General features: G+C 44.9%; 1 protein-coding gene across 1 annotated transcript in view; it reads left to right on the top strand.

Annotated features, from left to right (window-relative positions):
• Positions 1 to 17,774, top strand: part of LOC125226734 (proteasome-associated protein ECM29 homolog) — a 68,922-nt gene extending 51,148 nt beyond the window's left edge. The window contains 10 exon segments of the mRNA XM_048130821.1: positions 505 to 759; positions 2,072 to 2,261; positions 3,792 to 3,934; positions 5,705 to 5,856; positions 12,938 to 13,017; positions 13,020 to 13,129; positions 14,036 to 14,174; positions 15,553 to 15,768; positions 17,017 to 17,088; positions 17,608 to 17,774. Of these exon segments, the coding sequence (XP_047986778.1) occupies positions 505 to 759; positions 2,072 to 2,261; positions 3,792 to 3,934; positions 5,705 to 5,856; positions 12,938 to 13,017; positions 13,020 to 13,129; positions 14,036 to 14,174; positions 15,553 to 15,768; positions 17,017 to 17,088; positions 17,608 to 17,735 (1,485 nt within the window). The 3' untranslated portion in view covers positions 17,736 to 17,774.
• The last annotated feature ends 447 nt before the right edge of the window (positions 17,775 to 18,221 follow it).

Genomic DNA, 18,221 nt, shown 5'->3' with positions numbered 1-18,221 from the left:
CTAATATTATAAATGGGAAAGTATATGTGTCTGTTTGTTTGTCCGTCTTTCGCGGCCAAACGGAGCGACGAATTGACGTGATTTTTTAAGTGGAGATAGTTGAAGAATGGAGAGTGACGTAGGCTGCTTTTTGTCTCTTTCTAACGCGTGCCAAGTCGCGGGCAAAAGCTAGTACTTCTATAAATATGTCTTCTTTATCAACATTTTCTGTCAGAATTAGCGCTTACTGACAGATCAACTTAATAATTTGAAAACGTATTGTTCTAACCACCAAAAATGACTTAGTTTGTTACAAAATCAAACATGAGCTGCGTTGATGTCCTATAGTAATTAAAGAATTTCTTGCCGGTCCCGTAGTGGATACCCCACTCCAACTGATGGGGGACTGAAATCTTCTCGAAGCTGAGGCATTGTAATATGCCTACTTGGAAAATAAACATTTCATTTCAAATGTAATTTTTTAGTAAAACATAATACCACATTAAATATATTTTTTCCCCACAGTGCATGCCGTTCATAAACATCGAAGTGATGAAAGAGACTCTCCCCAAAATCCTAGAGCTGACCAAATCACCCCAGCTCGGGACCAAAGTCGCCTGCACACACTTCATAGTGCTCGCCGCGCACTACTTGCGGGGCGAGTTGGAACCAATCGCGGGGAAGATTATGAGTAACCTGCTGAATGGGGCGTTTGATAGAAACGCGACGGTGAGGAAGAACTATGCGGAGGCGTTGGGACAAGTTTCAGCTTATGCTAAGGTAAGATTTAATAATGACTATTTACTTATTATTAACATACTCGAAAGTCCAAAAATCGCACTAAGTAGGCTCTAAAGTCGCCTGCACACACTTCATAGTGCTCGCGGCGCACTACTTGCGGGGCGAGTTGGAACCAATCGCGGGGAAGATTATGAGTAACCTGCTCAATGGGGCGTTTGACAGAAACGCGACGGTGAGGAAGAACTATGCCGAGGCTTTGGGACAAGTTTCAGCTTATGCTAAGGTAAGGTTTTACAATGACTACAGACGTTTGCCATGATCGAAAGGGGTAGGCAGAGCATATGCAACTGCGAAAGTTCAGAGCCACTCTTAGCAATCTTCTTCAACCTAGCGTTTTCCCGGCCTAGCGCCAGGGTCCGCTTTCCTGCTCAGCCTTCTCCACTTTGCCCGGTCTTCGGCATCCTGTGGCGAGAGATTCTCTTCCATGTCCGCTGTCACGACGTCCAGCCAGCGCTTCTTAGGCCTACCGCGGCCGCGTGACCTAGGGCCTTGGACGGTGAGGTTGAGGCATCTGTTTCCGACGTAGTCTACCGGTCTGCTGCGTATGTGGCCATCGTAGGCGACTTTCCTGCAGCTTATCCGCAACGGCACGGATTCCGAGGCTGCCACTCTTAGCAATAAGTTTAAAAAATACCAATTATAATATTGCAGTGACAGGTTGTCAGGCCATCCCCCACACAAAATTGAAACCATATTCCAAAATTGACGACGCGCTCAGAAATGGGTGGTGAAATTTTTAACCGATCACCAATTCACCACACAGGATCATTTATTAGTGTTAATAAGTCAGAGGAACTATGAATAAAAATGTAAAAAGCATAGTTTTTTTAGTTTATTATGTGAGTTACTGTGGCTTTTGTTGCATTGTTTTAATCTATGTAAATTCGTAGCTGTGTTTTTATAATATTTATAAATGTATGGTAAATTTAGATTTATTTTATTTCCTATTTATGTATGTTTATTAGTACTAAGATTATTTGACGTTTTCTATCACTCACTGCATCAGTAATTGTGTCGCTTAACTTCAAACTTGGGTAAACCCATTCTGCTCTAAAAATGTAATATGATCTAAAAGATAATCAATCTTATAGCAGAGTGGATTTACCCAAGTTTGAAGTTAAGCGACACAATTTTTTTGTCTCCTCTACCTAAAGGTTGTCTGGAAGAGGTCGCTCTTTAGCGATAAGACCGCCTGTTGTCTACCATAGTTAATTAAAGTTATGTGCTTGGTGAACAATAAAGAATATTTGTATTGTATTGTATTGCTTTTCTAACATGCTGTCCATTTCAGCAATCATCAATCGACAAACTAATGAAGAAGCTAGTCGGGCTATACGAGACGAAGGAAGAGGACACAGCGAGGTCTGCCATCGCGCTCACTCTCAAGTCCATCGCGAAGGCCAAGATAGAACATGTCAAGGACAACGAAGCGGTCTTGGCTCCTATGGTCTTCTTGGCTATGCATGCGCCGAAGGATGACGGTAAGATTATAGACAAATCTTGGCAATTAAAAAGCCGCGAAATTCAAATTTTCTATTGGAATTAAACCTTTGACCCGTGTATGACGGGTGAAGAATTTTTTCTCAAACATGGTATGAAATATTGATGTTATGTGCCTTATAATTGGCAGCGAAGTATGACGTTGCAGGTGCGGCTAGGACGATTGATAGATAATGGAATTTCATACAAACCTTGCAGGCCAAGGCCGGCAAAAACCTCTTTTTTAATTTCCAAACACAGATAATTGTGACGTAACATCCAGGTATTTAGCCAATTAAAAAAAAAACTATAAGGGGCTTTATAGACGTGCCGACTGCAACTGGTACGGGCCCTAGACAATATTTGATTTTGGGTGCGTTTTCATACAAAAAAAATTTTTTTCGTTTTTTTTTTCGTTTTTTTTTTTAACTTTTTGTTTTTTTATAAGCGTATACGGGGTATCAAAGGGGAACGAAAATTCGATTATTTTTGCGCTACGACGCACCGTTTAGGAGATACAGCCATCCAAAGTTACTATTTTCAGTAGACTTTATTTATTTCATACCATGATTGAGAAAAGCACTATACATACCTCGGCCCTGAGAAAAGCACTATACATACAACCCCCTTTGTCCCGGCCTCTGTAGTAATGTACTATACCACCCCCTTTCTTCCTGTGGCTGTCGTAGAAGTCGACTGTGGGATATGGGTTAAATTGTGGCGTAGGCGATATACTGACAACATGTCACAATTTGGATTTCTTTCAACCCCTTTTTGCCAAGAGTGGTACTTAAAAGTAGTAGTTCATGTGCTCTGCCTACCCCTCATGGGATACAGGCGTGATTATATGTATGTATGTATTAAACCTTCGCCCGTATATTTTCAATCAATTTTTAAGTGTTGATCATTCTGTCAACGTCAAGGTTAAGTTTATGTCAAAATTACTTTTTTCACGTAACCTGTATGTTTTCCAAAATATGCAAACGCCAATCTTCACTAACTTGAAATCGAGAGAAGGTTTTCTAAGAGCATGTTTGCTTGGTAAAACGGGATAACTTCCCTCACTGACCCACTATCAAAAATACATCATGTAACTACTCTGCTTGTTACAGACTACTTTGTTATGTAAATAGTTTTATTTTTCCGTCTCTTTTCGTCCTCTTCTTATTTATTGTTGTGTGTTACTGTTTGTTATCTGTCGTGGCATCGCCGAATGGGCCTTACGGAAGACCAGCGCTGGCTTCCAGCTAGCATCATGCTGAGTAGGGTCCATTTCGTGATGCGCACTTAGTGTTCTGCAGGCCTAGCACATGATGGCCGCGGGAGTATGTCGCCGCGAGATAGACTACCTGTCCTTATGTCATTAATACAATAAGACAAAGACGTGTCATCTATCTCGCGGCGACATACTTCCGCGGCCATCATGTGCTAGGCCTACTGTTCTGTTTTTTTTTTGTTTGTTCTTTTCTTGTGTACATGTACGTACGTGTTTGTGAGCGTCATGAATAAATGTCTTTTATCTTTATCTTTAGACTCGACGACGGTAGAAATGTTCGAAGACATATGGACGGACATCAGCCCAGCGCGAGCGAGCGGCATCCGCCAGCATCTACCAGCTATTCGGGAGGAAATCGAACGCGCGCTCAACTCTAGCAGTTGGACCAAGAAGATACAGGTAAAGATATCGTTTGTATTCAAACCGTACATAGAAAACACGTTTTCTCATCCAGATTTTTCGTCTTTCTGGGGCCATTTCTATACAACAGGTTAAATGCAAAATTAGACTTATATCCACTTAGCTATGTTTGTTGTAAAAGTGCTCTACGACGAGGCCTGCAAAATATGACGTACGATGATACAGAAAAGTTACTTATGGTCGTAAAATAATTACCTATTGAATATACAATGAATATATATGTAATGTAATAGTTCGGAACCTACTAAAATAAGTCTTGTGTTTATTTTCTTATAAGTTTTATTTTAGTGAATAATTAAAAATAAATCACAAATTTAGTCCTTCCTCTGCCTGAAACACAGGAACTATCCTAGCTCAGGCATTTGTATAAAACATCTCTTATATGTGTAACAATTCTTAGCCTTTAAGAACAATCACTGTACAATTACGTTTTTATTAATAAATTATTTGTATTTTGTAAACACGAGTTACAATCGGAATTGTGGGAAAGTAAGCTAAATAGGTTCTAGACTTGCCAATTTCTAGCCGGTATCCTACACAAGTACACATTAAGGATCTTTTCGATTTCTCTTGTCAACTGTGGCATTTGTCTAAGGCAAGTATGATACTTGGCAATTTCTGCGACGAAAGTTTGTGCGTTTCGTTTCTACACCCTGTTTTTATTGAATTCCGTTAACTTTAAGGGAAGGTTCTTTAGATTAAATACAATTAATTTCTCTAAGAAACTAGCGTCTTAACTCTTACGGCCTAGCCACGACAATGGTCTAAGGCGTTTTGCGGCAGCGGCAAGCGGTAAGTCACAAAAACAAAAACGCAGCGCGCGCGAGGCATGCCACGACTCGCGCCGCTGTTCGAAATCGCGCGCGGGTTTCACGGGCCTACCCGCGGGAGCGGCGCGCGGGGCGGCGCGCGACGAGAACAACTGTAGCGCGCCGCGCCCGCACCGCCACGACATTGGAGCGGCGCGGCCGGCCTCTAGGCGGCTAGATGGGGCTAGCGATTCCACGCGAAACAAAAGATTTTGTTTTTATTATGAGCGTCTTGAACCCGAAACCATTATTTACTAAAAATTGAAATGTACTTTCGCGTGTGTAGTATGTAATAATGTTTTCAAACATATTTTTATATAGTATTTATTCGTATTTACTCTTAATTTTTTTCTGATTGGTTATTTATATTAAGTATCATTTAACTAGCCATAAAACAAATGTCCTGTATTTAGTTACCAGACATATTTCCTTGTACACGACGTAATTGACTAATTAAAGCATTCTATGCACTTTAGAGTCATATTCAACAGTCAAAAACATGTTTTTAAATATGAGCCGCTCCTAGGCCCTGCCCCCGCTTCTAAAAGTACGTGGCATGGCTAGCGCCCGCGCGCGTTTCCCGCGCAGCCCAGCCGCCCCGCTCGCCGCCTTAGACCATTGTCGTGGCTAGGCCGTTAGACCAATGTCGTGGCTGGGCCGTTAGTCCTCAAGCTTAAGGCCGTTTTCACACTATCCGATATCGGATGTCGGAAGGATTTCAACAGAAAAAATCCAAGATGGCGCCTGTAATGTATGGGATATCGGTGATGACATCCGATATCGGATCGGATAATGTGAAAACGCACTAACCCTTAAATGCACAGCATGTCAAAATTCAAATTTGAATACATCTTTGTCAAGGTCATGCATTTAAGAGTTAAAACGCTATAATAAAATCATAAGTTTATAATCCTAACAGTTTTCTCCTTTTCTCTCTCAGGCGGCGAACGCAGTAAAGACGATATGTAAAGACCTCCCCGACGGCTTAGGCGACCAGAGAGAACAACTCATCCGAGCGTTACTAGCCGCCGTTCACGGGAAGACCTTCGACGGCAAACAACACATGATTCAAGCCCTAGCTGAGTGCTGCAGGTTAGTCTTTTTAGGGTTCCGTAGTCAACTAGGAACCCTTATAGTTTCGCCATGTCTGTCTGTCCGTCCGTCCGTCCGCGGATAATCTCAGTGACCGTTAGCATTAGGAAGCTGAAATTTGGTACCAATATGTATATCAATCACGCCGACAAAGTGCAAAAATAAAAAGTGGAAAAAAATGTTTTATTAGGGTAGGGGGGGTGCCACTTGGTGCAGTGGAACTGCTGACGATAGTCAGAACCGAACTCCTCAAATCTGAACGGCACACTCATAGTGACTTTGTTATTTTTGTAAGAAAAGCATGCATTTAAGTTCAGAACAGTGACATTTATTTAGTTATGTTTGTTAAGCATATTGAGTTTTCAAGTCAAAATTTGTCAAGCTTCGATTTCTTATAATATAATCGGATTCATGAGGAATTGAGGAAACTCCTCATACCTTAACGTTATACGTATATTCATTTGTGTTGCCATCTAATAATTAAAGCATTAAAAGCAGTTTTAAAAAATACTTACACATTCTACATAATCCAACATTCGCAAGTAGCTTTCACCAGAACCCGAAAGGCGACGGTTTTTTTTCTTAAACAATATTTTTATTATAAATGGGCTTACTCTTGGCCACAGACTAGGCAAAGGCAAAGATGTGGCCTACGATGGAGTGAGCTCGCCCAGAAGATGCCTGTTCACCCTAGGTTTGAAGGTTGCCGGGTTATATGAGCTCGGAAATATAGCCACCGGCAAGGAATTCCACTCCTTAGCAGTGCGCATAAGAAGAGAAGACGAAAAACGCTTCGTGAGAATTCGCGGAATATCTACCAAGTGCATTTTCACATTATCCGATCCGATATCGGATGTCGGACCGATATCCCATACATTACAGGCCCCATCTTGGATTTTTTCCATTGAAATTCTTCCGACATCCGATCGGATAATGTGAAAACGGGTTAAGGATGGAAACCGGCCTTGCGTCTAAGAGTCCGATGGTAGAATGGGGACGGTTTTTTTGACGGGAAGATTTCAGTCCCCCCTCAGTTGGAGGGGGGTATCCACTATATGGGACCGGCAAGAAACTCGGCGGGCCACTTTTCAAAACATTACATCTTATAATTAACATGCATTAAAAACAAGATACAATTTTAACCCTTAAATGCATGGTGAATTGGTGATGTATATATGCATCATATATTTGATGGCCCGTGGCTCGATATGTAGCTATCCAAAATCACATTTATTGCTTAATTATTATTATTATTTAATAAACAATTAAATAAATTAAGTAATATAATGATTTACTATTTATTATTTAAGGATTAAGATGAAATGGTGGAAAAGTGTGAAAAAAGAGGACGATGGCGATTTTTAGTATGTGATTTAGGCTGATTTTTTTGGAGTTAGCATTTAGTTTATGTTTAAACATTTTATCATAGAGGGTTCACAAATAGTGTACCTTTTTAGTAGTAGTCAGTTTATTTAAATAAAACTTACCAATTACGATATATTTATATAAATAAGATTTGGCCTATTTAACTTCTAATAATGATTTAGTATAAAAAACGATTTTAAATATTTTTTTATTATTTTTCCCAGAGTCAGATAACCATTGTCTATAACATATATTATAAAAATTTTACCTTCCAATAAAATTTGTATTATTTTGCCTGGTATATCCGAGGTCTTTATAGAGAGAGTACGTCGTAGACGTCGCATCGGACCGATAGATGGCGCCATCGTTCGTTGTAAGTCGCTCCGGCGTCTCACCGCCGCGATGTTGGTAGTCCCGTTTTTCCCCACCTGCAACACAAGGCCCCCCGCGCCCCGACTCGCCACCCTCATTGTTGAGGAGAAGTGCCGACGGTATATTAAGCCTACCAGGAAGGCATCACTCAGACCTCGGATATACCAGGCAAAATAATACAAATTTTATTGGAAGGTAAAATTTTTATATTATTTGTGCCGTTTGTATATCCGAGGTCTTTATAGAGACCTGTTTATTATCTCCTGGTGGCGAGTCAGCTGGCGCGCAAGCCTTTGGTAGCCCTATTGGCATATCATAGAAGAATAAGTGAATCAGTTGAACCGATTTGACAGATGTATCAGTCGAAATAGCCTTCGATCCGCGAATATCTCGGTGCCAGAAACGCATAAAGAGATTTTCGTGATGACGTTTAGCTTTAGTCAGCGAATAGTTAGAGAAATGACATTATTATACATCGCAGATCAAAACCAAAAAAAAAAGATGTAGGCGAGGCTGACTTGAACAAGATACAAAAACCTTAGATACACTATTATTATTAACAGACACGTTATTTTATCAGGTTATAAACCCAATTTCAGACACAAAGTGTGTAAAATTAACTGTAAAAGTAGTGTAACTATCTGTACTGTAGCAGGGTAACGTAATTGATACTGCTTTTGTCAACCCTTCGTAAAAATTATCTAAATCAATATTAGCTTTGATATGACTATTTAAAGTCCAACGTCTTACGTCCATATCAAACACAGAAAAAGGTCATCACTCACGTGCCCAAGGGCTATTTGTTACAATACTGGTATTTTCGATCAGACTATTTCGCGTCAAGCGAGCGCGGTTGCAAGCGAGACTCCTGAACTCTGAACTCTTTTTAGTGAGGGCATTTGAGGATACCGATCGCTCGGTAAGACTAGCCTAGAAGATGAAAAGTCCGAGCGCTGTCGATTGCTACTACACTGGACGGAGGTATCAGTCGATTTCTTTAAGTCAGTCATTGACTCTTAGGGTAATCCATTACCTAATCCAAAACCCGATGCGACGGATTTCTACTTCGTGCAATGAAGGTCGACAGAGTAGACTGAGAGGTGGAGACGTCAGTGTCGCATCGCTGGTGATTGCTGAACACGTCGTGGTAGCAGGTCAAGGGGTGAGTTTAACACCGCCACACATGCGCGCTTTAAGAGCGTAGGCGGAGCGCAATAATGGCGGTGCACCGCACTAACGCTGGCGTTGCGCCCAGTGGGCGCTAGCGGGAACGAACGAGCGCTGATAGCGAGCGCAACGCGCGCGGGACGCGAGCGGAATGCACGCGCATTCAGCGCGCTGATAGCGAAGCGGAATGCGCTTTATGTGTGGCGGAGGCTTAATACGTACCGTTGTACGGCGTAATGCAGGGCTCTCGCAGACGAAGAGGTACGATGACGGGCGAAGCAGAAGAAGGCGAGGTCACCGAAGGTCACTTACTTGGCTCCCAGGGGTGCATACTGACCTCGTACGACAGTCTGTTGGAGTCAGCAGTTACTGTCGTAGTTACTCGTAACAGAAGAGATGTAGTCCTGCCATCGTACAGCATAACATAACATACAACTGAACTGTGCATAGCATATAGTGCTATGCGAACCTTAAGCCGGCTGCATGTCACTTCAGTCGCCAGCGCCACCGCCTGTTGAAGATTATTCTCCATCGGAAGAGCTTTACTTCGTACAATGTTCCGATTATTGAAGGTCTTATCGGGCTGCAGATGCAAGCAAAACAGGGGCGATTGGCCTACAGCTATCGGCAGCTGTACGAGGTAATGCTGGAAACTGCAGCGGTGCAACCTTCCTCTGTAGACCACGAAAGTTGTGAAATTTATGAAATCAGGTTCTACGATCGAATCAAGCACTATATTAATTGAGTATAGTCGAGCCAGATGATAACTACTGAAGTACTCCTGAGTTCCTGGCCCCTTTCGCTTTGAGCTGGAATCTGAAGTTCACTAAGGCGAAGCAGGTTTATTTTTCCCAATTTGTTTATTAGAGGCTCGGCGAATAAGTTAATCTCTCGAATGGACAGGGGGCGCCACAAGCCTCCGGGAAATCGTCGTGTACTTGGAACCCCCGCGGCCAGATTGCCGATCGGTTTTGGTGTCCGCCCGGTAAACAGACGCACGCTCAGGATGCAGGACGCTGGCTCGAATTCAGATCTGGACATTCTGAAAGGGATTTTTTTTTTTAATTCCGCAAACCTTTACGATGTCTTTGACCTACACAATGAGCGATGTACAGGAATCACAGGGTCTTCTCGCGAGGCGCCTCTCCGATTAGATAGCTCGCGAACATCGTCAGGACACCCTCGCAGCAGTGCGGCTCCTCGTCCGGTTATTGACGTCTTACCTCGTTCAACTATGGGTCTCCAAACCACGTTAGGACGTAGCATCTTAAGAATTTATCTGTTCTCACTTCGGCGACGGAGGAGTCCTTGGTCAAAATAGAGTGTAAATACAGTCGTACTTCACGGGAACTGGAAAGAGAAGAGTGGATACCATAGTGTACGGGATGTCAGCTGATAGCGGCGCCCGGCGTCACATTGGAGGGTAGTATCAGCCTGGTCAGCAACAGAGTCTGCAACGATACCGTAGCAGACGGAGCCTGGATAGTCGTGGTCGTGGCACCATTGTAGGGGAAGACAGTGTTCGCGGTGAGCGTGACATCTTAGGCGCGACGGGCGTTATCAGCGTGGCGGCTAGCAGCACCAAGGGCCCACATCAGCAATCTTACCAGCTTGTCACTGCAGCAGACGCTGTTATGTTCGGCGGTGAGATTGAGACGGCCGTCGTCAGCTCGAAAGGCGTCTCGATGCCCTGTCGCGTCGCGCAGTATCGTGCTCGGTGGCCCTCTCGAGGTCGCCGCCGTCAGCGCGGGAGGCACCGGCGCCAGCGTGGCAGTCAGCTACATCGGTGAACAGCATCAACAGAGTTCGCGGCGTCGTCACGGCAAACGCGGCAGGAAAATTAGCGACGCCTTCGCGGCAGCCGCAGTATTGCGCTCGGTGGCGCGATGAAGGTCGCCGCGTCTGCAATCTTACCTCGTGCGATCGAGGCGACATCAAGGCGCCAGCATGAGCGTGTCGGCCGACGACACCGGTGGAAAACTTCAAGTAGCTTGCGGCGTTGTCACGGCAGACGCAGCAGAAGGATTGCGACGCCTGTGCAGCGGTTAACAGTATTACGCTCCGCGTCACCACTGAGGCGCCAGCATAAGCGTGGCGGCCAGCAATACTGGTGGACAGCTTCGGCAGGGTCGCGTCTCGCGTCGTTGTCACGGCATATGAACGCTCTACATCACCATCGAGGCGCCAGCATAAGCGTGGCGGCCAGCGATACTGGTGGACAGCTTCAGCAGGATCGCGGCGTTGTCACGGCAGATGAGCTCGCTGCATCACCATCGAGGCGCCAGCATAAGCGTGGCGGCCAGCGATACTGGTGGACAGCTACAGCAGGTGGACAGTCAGCAGGATCGCGGCGTTGTCACGGCAGACGAACGCTCTGCATCACCATCGAGGCGCCAGCATAAGCGTGGCGGCCAGCGATATTGGTGGACAGCTTCAGCAGGCTCGCGGCGTTGTCAAGGCAGACGCACGCTCTGCATCACCATCGAGGCGCCAGCATAAGCGTGGCGGCCAGCGATATTGGTGGACAGCTTCAGCAGGCTCGCGGCGTTGTCAAGGCAGACGCACGCTCTGCATCACCATCGAGGCGCCAGCATAAGCGTGGCGGCCAGCGATACTGGTGGACAGCTTCAGCAGGATCGCGGCGTTGTCACGGCAGACGAACGCTCTGCATCACCATCGAGGCGCCAGCATAAGCGTGGCGGCCAGCGATATTGGTGGACAGCTTCAGCAGGATCGCGGCGTTGTCAAGGCAGACGAACGCTCTGCATCACCATCGAGGCGCCAGCATAAGCGTGGCGGCCAGCGATACTGGTGGACAGCTTCAGCAGGATCGCGGCGTTGTCACGGCAGACGAACGCTCTGCATCACCATCGAGGCGCCAGCATAAGCGTGGCGGCCAGCGATACTGGTGGACAGCTTCAGCAGGCTCGCGGCGTTGTGGCGGGAGGCAGAAGGTGGCCGCGCTGGTAGCCTGCGTATTGACGACTGATCACTAACGGCACGGCGCTCGCGTCGGGGCAGCAGCAGACATACTTACAGCGTCGCACGCGACGCCTATGCGGCGGCCACAACGTTGTTCGGCGGCACCGCAGAGATGGCCATCGTTAACGAGGAGGCAACTTCTACGCAACCTCGGCGGCGCCGACGCGGCGGACAACACTGCCGCGGTCAGCGGCGCTATCGCAGCGCTACAGTAAGTTTCGGCGCCGACACGTGGCTTGGGGCCTCCGCACCGAATCGGAAACCGAACATATTCTTTCTAAAATAATATGAATCTGCTCACCCATTCGTCGGAGAAATTCAAACCTCCTTGAAGCGCGGTATTCCTCCACCGCGCCCGCCGCCGCCGCCGCCGCAGCCCGCAGGTCGCGCAGCCCGCGGTCGCGAAGCACGTGGTCCCCGGAGCACGTGGTCCCCGGCGGAGCAACTTACCTACGTTACCGCTTATATTCTCGCGCGAAACTTTTAATACGCGGATAACACTTCCTACTTTAGTCTCGGAAATGCGAATAGTTTAAAAAGAAAACTGATTAACGGTAACGATTTTTGCAGCATGGAACTTTCTTACAAAAAAGTGGGTAGAATCATAAAGCACCGCTCGTTCATTTCTATAGTGAGAACCCCGAAAGACGAATAATGATCGCTAGCGAGGCATAATATATCTCATTATTCAAGACGAACGAGCGCAAATTAAAAGGGAAGAAAGAATTGACGGATGAAATTGAAAAATTTCATAATTCCGAAACGTTATAAGCCACTTTTTAAATAAAAACACGAATAACTCTGGTTTGACCAGAAATAACAAGGAAATAGAAACTAAAAGATTAATTTCGAGACACCATGCTGTAAAAATGTTCGAACGGAATACGCGACAACCGGTCACTTCGGCGTTCGACGAAACAATGAGGGTGGCTGGTGGCGAGTCGGGGCGCGGGGGGCCTTGTGTTGCAGGTGGGGAAAAACGGGACTACCAACATCGCGGCGGTGAGACGCCGGAGCGACTTACAACGAACGATGGCGCCATCTATCGGTCCGATGCGACGTCTACGACGTACTCTCTCTATAAAGACCTCGGATATACAAACGGCACAAATAATATAAATATCTCGTCAAAAGAAAAATTCATGCATTAAAGCAAAAGTATTCATCAAGTGTCTAATTTATCAATATGTTTCAGCGTCAAAGACGGCGAAGCGCCCATCTCCCAAGCACTAGCCTCAGAGTGCATCAACGCGCTCCTAGTGGAAGCCCGCAAGCAGAAATGGTTTACAAGAAACACGCAATCGCGGCTTTGGGAGAGGCTCTCAGCGCTATCGAGACGGATCACTTCAACCAAGTCTATGAAATCGTCAAGGTCATACTGTCCAAGGTAATCTACTGTAAACATTGGCTAGCAGTTGATGTACAGGAGAAATGGTGTACAAGAAACACTCCATCGTAGCGTTAGGAGAGGCTCTCAGAGCCACAGGCTACTTGTCTCCTAGTCAAATCAGCTTTTTAAGAACTGTCAAAACGAATTACAACGTCTTGATAGGAATTAATATGAAATCGAATTGAGTGACGTCACGGTCAACTCAGTCTAGCCTGCGATATTTCCGGACCGATACGACCTTCAAATCTTCAAGAAAAGAGTGTAGCGTAAGTAAAGAGCTTAAAGGCCGGCAACGCACCTCCAACGCCTCTGGTGTTTCTGGTGTCCATAGGCGGCGGTCATCGCTTACCATCAGGCGACCTGTCTGCTCGTTTGTCTCCTATCCCATAAAAAAAAAGTTACTTTATTTATTTCTAGCTGACTTATTAATTAGAAATTGGATTTAAAAATAACTTCTATCCATGTTTTTCTTATTATTTATCTGATGCTTTATTTCGTGCATGGTATAAAATATACTGTGCAAGGTGCAAGGTAACTTCTTCTTCTAAGAAACGTAGTTTTATTTGACCCATTCAATTTTCAATGTATATAAATGGTTGCTTAGATAGCAAGAAACTTGTAAATATAAAATGTTTCTAACGCGCTCTTCTTAAAAACGAAACATGACACATAAACGGGGGTTCGCATGCATGTTCCCTAGTCTATATAAAACTCCAGTCGACTACAGTCAAGTGTAAAAATATGTGTGTACACATCTTACTCAAAAATATGTCCCATAGCACCTTAGTCCGGTGTAATAAGAGCGTAATACCATATTTTTGAGTCGATTGTTTTGATACTTATTTTTGCCCTTGACTGTACATAAAAGAGTGGCGTTCATATATTATTTATTATTGTTTCTAGGATGAGTTGTCAATGGGCAAGGAATCGGACGAAGAGGATAACGAGGGTGCGCGCATGCGACGCGAGCAACTCGGCGCGTTGAAGGAAACGGCGTATGAACTGCTCGGCAAAGCGTGGCCCAAGGACGCCGCTACACAAGGTACACTACAGTAGATAAAGACGCCTATATTGTCTCTTCTGGAACGAGTTGTCACTGGACAAGGAGTCTGATGGATAACGAGGGTGCGCGCGTGAGACGCGATTAACTTAGCGCTTTGAAGGAAACGGCGTATCAGCTGTTCAGCAAAGCGTGGCCCAAGGACGCCGCTACACAAGGTACACTACAGTAGATAAAGACGGCTATATTGTCTCTTCTGGAACGAGTTCTCAATTGACAAGGAGTCTGATGGAGAGGATAACGAGGGTGCGCGCGTGAGACGCGAGCAACTCGGCGCGTTGAAGGAAACGGCGTATGAACTGCTCGGCAAAGCGTGGCCCAAGGACGCCGCTACACAAGGTACACTACAGTAGATAAAGACGGCTATATTGTCTCTTCTAGAACGAGTTGTCAATGGACAAGGAGTTTGATGGATAACGAGGGTGCGCGCGTGCGACGCGAGCAACTCGGCGCGTTGAAGAAAACGGCGTATGAACTGCTCAGCAAAGCGTGGCCCAAGGACGCCGCTACTCAAGGTACACTACAGTAGATAAAGACGGCTATATTGTCTCTTCTAGAACGAGTTGTCAATGGACAAGGAGTCTGATGGATAACGAGGGTGCGCGCGTGAGACGCGATTAACTTAGCGCTTTGAAGGAAACGGCGTATCAGCTGCTCAGCAAAGCGTGGCTCAAGGACGCCGCTACACAAGGTACACTACAGTAGATAAAGACGGCTATATTGTTTCTTCTCGAACGATTTATCAATGGACAAGGAGTCTGGATAACGAGGGTGAGCGCGTGCGACGCGATTAACTTAGCGCTTTGAAGGAAACGGCGTATCAACTGCTCAGCAAAGCATGGCCCAAGGACGCCGCTACGCGAGGTAAACACAACTTTACCCGTACAGTACGGTCGGCCCCTTTAAGGGCCCGCGCACACGGATGCAACAGTTGCACGGCGACATTTTTTGTCTCTGTCGTCACTCCTTGGACGCACGACAGAGACAAAAAATGTCGCCGTGCAACTGTTGCATTCGTGTGCGCGGAGCGTAAAATGAGCTGCCTTGCAAGGAAATTGCCACGCAAAGCACCTCGATCTTCTTTAGTAGTTCCAGCGCCACAGGTCGGCTGTCAAAGAGGGCAATATGGATTATAGACACATTCGCGCGGATTAGTAAAAAGTGGAAACGTTGGCCAGGGGCAATGCGGTTGGTTGTATGGTTATGCGTGCCTTGTTCCGAAGCACGTCTACACAAATCGAGCCGCTTCGGGCGGCATTTTTCTAGCGAATCATCTCGTTTTGTGTAAACATAGGTACCTGTTGAAAAATACCGCAATTTCAGTTGTCGTTGTCATTAAACGTAATGTTTTTTTTTTCAGAAAAATACCAAGACGTATTCTTCGAGCACTGTGCGACCTCTTATTCCACTAGTACTCGCTCCACGCAGCTCGCTATCCTTGCTGCCGCTACACGAGTAGTAGAGAGACTGGCCGTGCTTACTGCTGAACCTATGGACACTGATGATGCTGATAGTAGGAGCAAGGCTATCAGCAGCGTGGTTGGACATGCGGCCAGCATTATTGACTACACGTTGAGTAAGTAACTTCACACAGGCTATCCTCCTTGTAGACAGCCAGAGGTAAGGATATTCCATGAGTGCCCGCTCCTCACAGCTCGAGATTTGCTGCCGCAACACGAGTGGTGGAAAGACTGACTGTGCTTACTGCTGAACCTATGGATACTGATGATGCTGAAAGTAGAAGCAAGGCTATCAGCAGTGTGGTTGGACATGCGACCAGCATTATTGACTACACGTTGGGTAAGTGTAACTTCACACAGGCTATCCCCCTTGTAGACAACCAGAGGTAAGCATATTCCATGAGTGCCCGCTCCTCACAGCTCGCAATACTTGCCGCCGCCACACGAGTATTAGGGACGGTTGCACCAAACCGTCTGTCACCGTTAAAGCATTCGTTGTTTTATTGTATGGGAAGTTCCATAGACCTCTGCTGCGTGACGATGATGTGTCTGTCAAATGTGGTTGATGCAACTGGCCCTTAGAGAGACTGGACGTGCTGACTGCTGAACCTATGGACACTGATGATCCTGACGGCAGGGGCGAGGCTATTAGCAGCATGGTTGGACATGCGGCTAGCATTATTAACTACACGCCAAAGACATATATATATATATATAACTCCGTATAGACAGATAAAGTCTTAAGAAAAAAACGTACCTAAGTACCATACAGAAAAAGGTACGGTGGCCTAGATGGCATTACACCTTTGGGGTACGCTCAGCTAGATGGCGCTAATATTAATACTTGACATTTTAACACATATCGAGCTAAGAATATGGTCCAAATTGTCAAAACTGAGGTTCAAAAGTTTTAAGCTTGTGTCAAGAGATGGCAGTCTATGCATTGTGATTACTGATTACACATTTTACTTCGACAGTAACTGTCTATAATACTCGATCCTCTTTGCTACACGCTGAGTAAGTTCCTTGTACTAATCGCATAAAGTTAGCCTTAGTGAACAAAGGAATGTAGCGTTTGAACGCTAAACACAAACATCACTCAAACACCAAGGCCCCGGAGAACGAGGTAATGTAAATCTTACTTGAAACTGTGATAGTTATTTTTACGGCGATAGCTATGTCTTTGGCGCCACCGTAATGCCTACTTTAGGGTTCAATGTGCCTTCCAATAGGATTTTAAATGCAGCGTTCGATTCTACTCATTTATTGTACTGCTCTCATTGTAGGGCTAATCCCGATAATGCGAATAGACTATTGAAAAACAAAATATGCACGAATTAATATTCAACATTGTCTTCTTACAGAAAACAGTAATCAAGTGAGGCACAGGCGAGACGCGTTGAATCTCATGGAAGTGCTCATCAAAAAGCTCAAAGGTATATATATATTATTTCGGAGAAAATACTTTAGGAATTAGGTATAACTACTATAAGTTTTCGTATGCCAATCCTTCGACCTTATTCGAACGAGCAAAGGTCGAAATTTGCACTCGCTTTTGATATTGGAGACACAGATAGAATTAGCCCCAAACTAAGCATAACTTGTACTATGGGTTCTATCAGGGGCGGCTCACTCCGCGATCTTATCGCCTCGCTACAAGTACATGCCGGCAGCCGCGAGTTCGCGGCCTATTCATTGGCGAAGATATATTACTATTCCTTCGCGCGGCGCAATAGAATTCAATGTCGGCTGCACGCGTGCGGTCCGTTTGTTAATGTAGGTAAGAATTTATAATGGCGGCTTTTTGTGAACATCAAAGGAGTGAGCCTTCTGTACTTGTACTATTATATATTCTGTGGTTCTATTCTAGGCGACGATTTACATACATAGAAAACAATCACGAGCAAAGAACACAAATAAAACTGTCGCATCATTAATACATTGTTATTTTCCAGATTTAAACAAATTTGAGGAACTGGAGAAACTGAGCAGTATTTACAACCTGTATTCAAAAGATCTATCGAAGGACTCCTCTCATGAAATAAGGGCAAAGGTTGATAACATTAAAGTGTACTTGAAATAACTTAATGAATTAGTTAATAAAACAACACTGTAAATTAAATGTCTTTTTATTTCATGGTTGCGGTTACAGTAACAAATAGTTATTAGGTAATTTTATTAAATTATCTCATACAACAGTTATCACATCAGCATATTATTAAGATTAATAATTTAACTAAGCATAGTATACTACTGGACAATTATATTTTAAGTATGCAATAACTAGGTGTAACTAAATTGCTCCTATGCTTCTAAAGCCTGATTTAGACGGCGTGCGATCTCGCATGCGATTTTAGCTACATTCATACATTCGCATACGCGCTGTTGAGGTTACATTACATGCAATTTTGCACAACCATCAAATACCGCAATGTAATAAAACTCGTATGCGCGTTCTCGTACCGTCTAAATGGGCCCTAACGAGTGCCGATTCTAAGATCCTTCGGTGATTATTACAGCAACGTGGTTGTGAATGATTTTTTGTTTGTACCTATTTGATAAATACCTA

Source organism: Leguminivora glycinivorella, chromosome 5 (assembly GCF_023078275.1).
Source record: "Leguminivora glycinivorella isolate SPB_JAAS2020 chromosome 5, LegGlyc_1.1, whole genome shotgun sequence".
In the NCBI taxonomy this organism is placed as follows: domain Eukaryota; kingdom Metazoa; phylum Arthropoda; class Insecta; order Lepidoptera; family Tortricidae; genus Leguminivora; species Leguminivora glycinivorella.
Note: the sequence above shows the minus strand (reverse complement) of the source record. Positions and strands in the feature narration are given on the sequence as shown.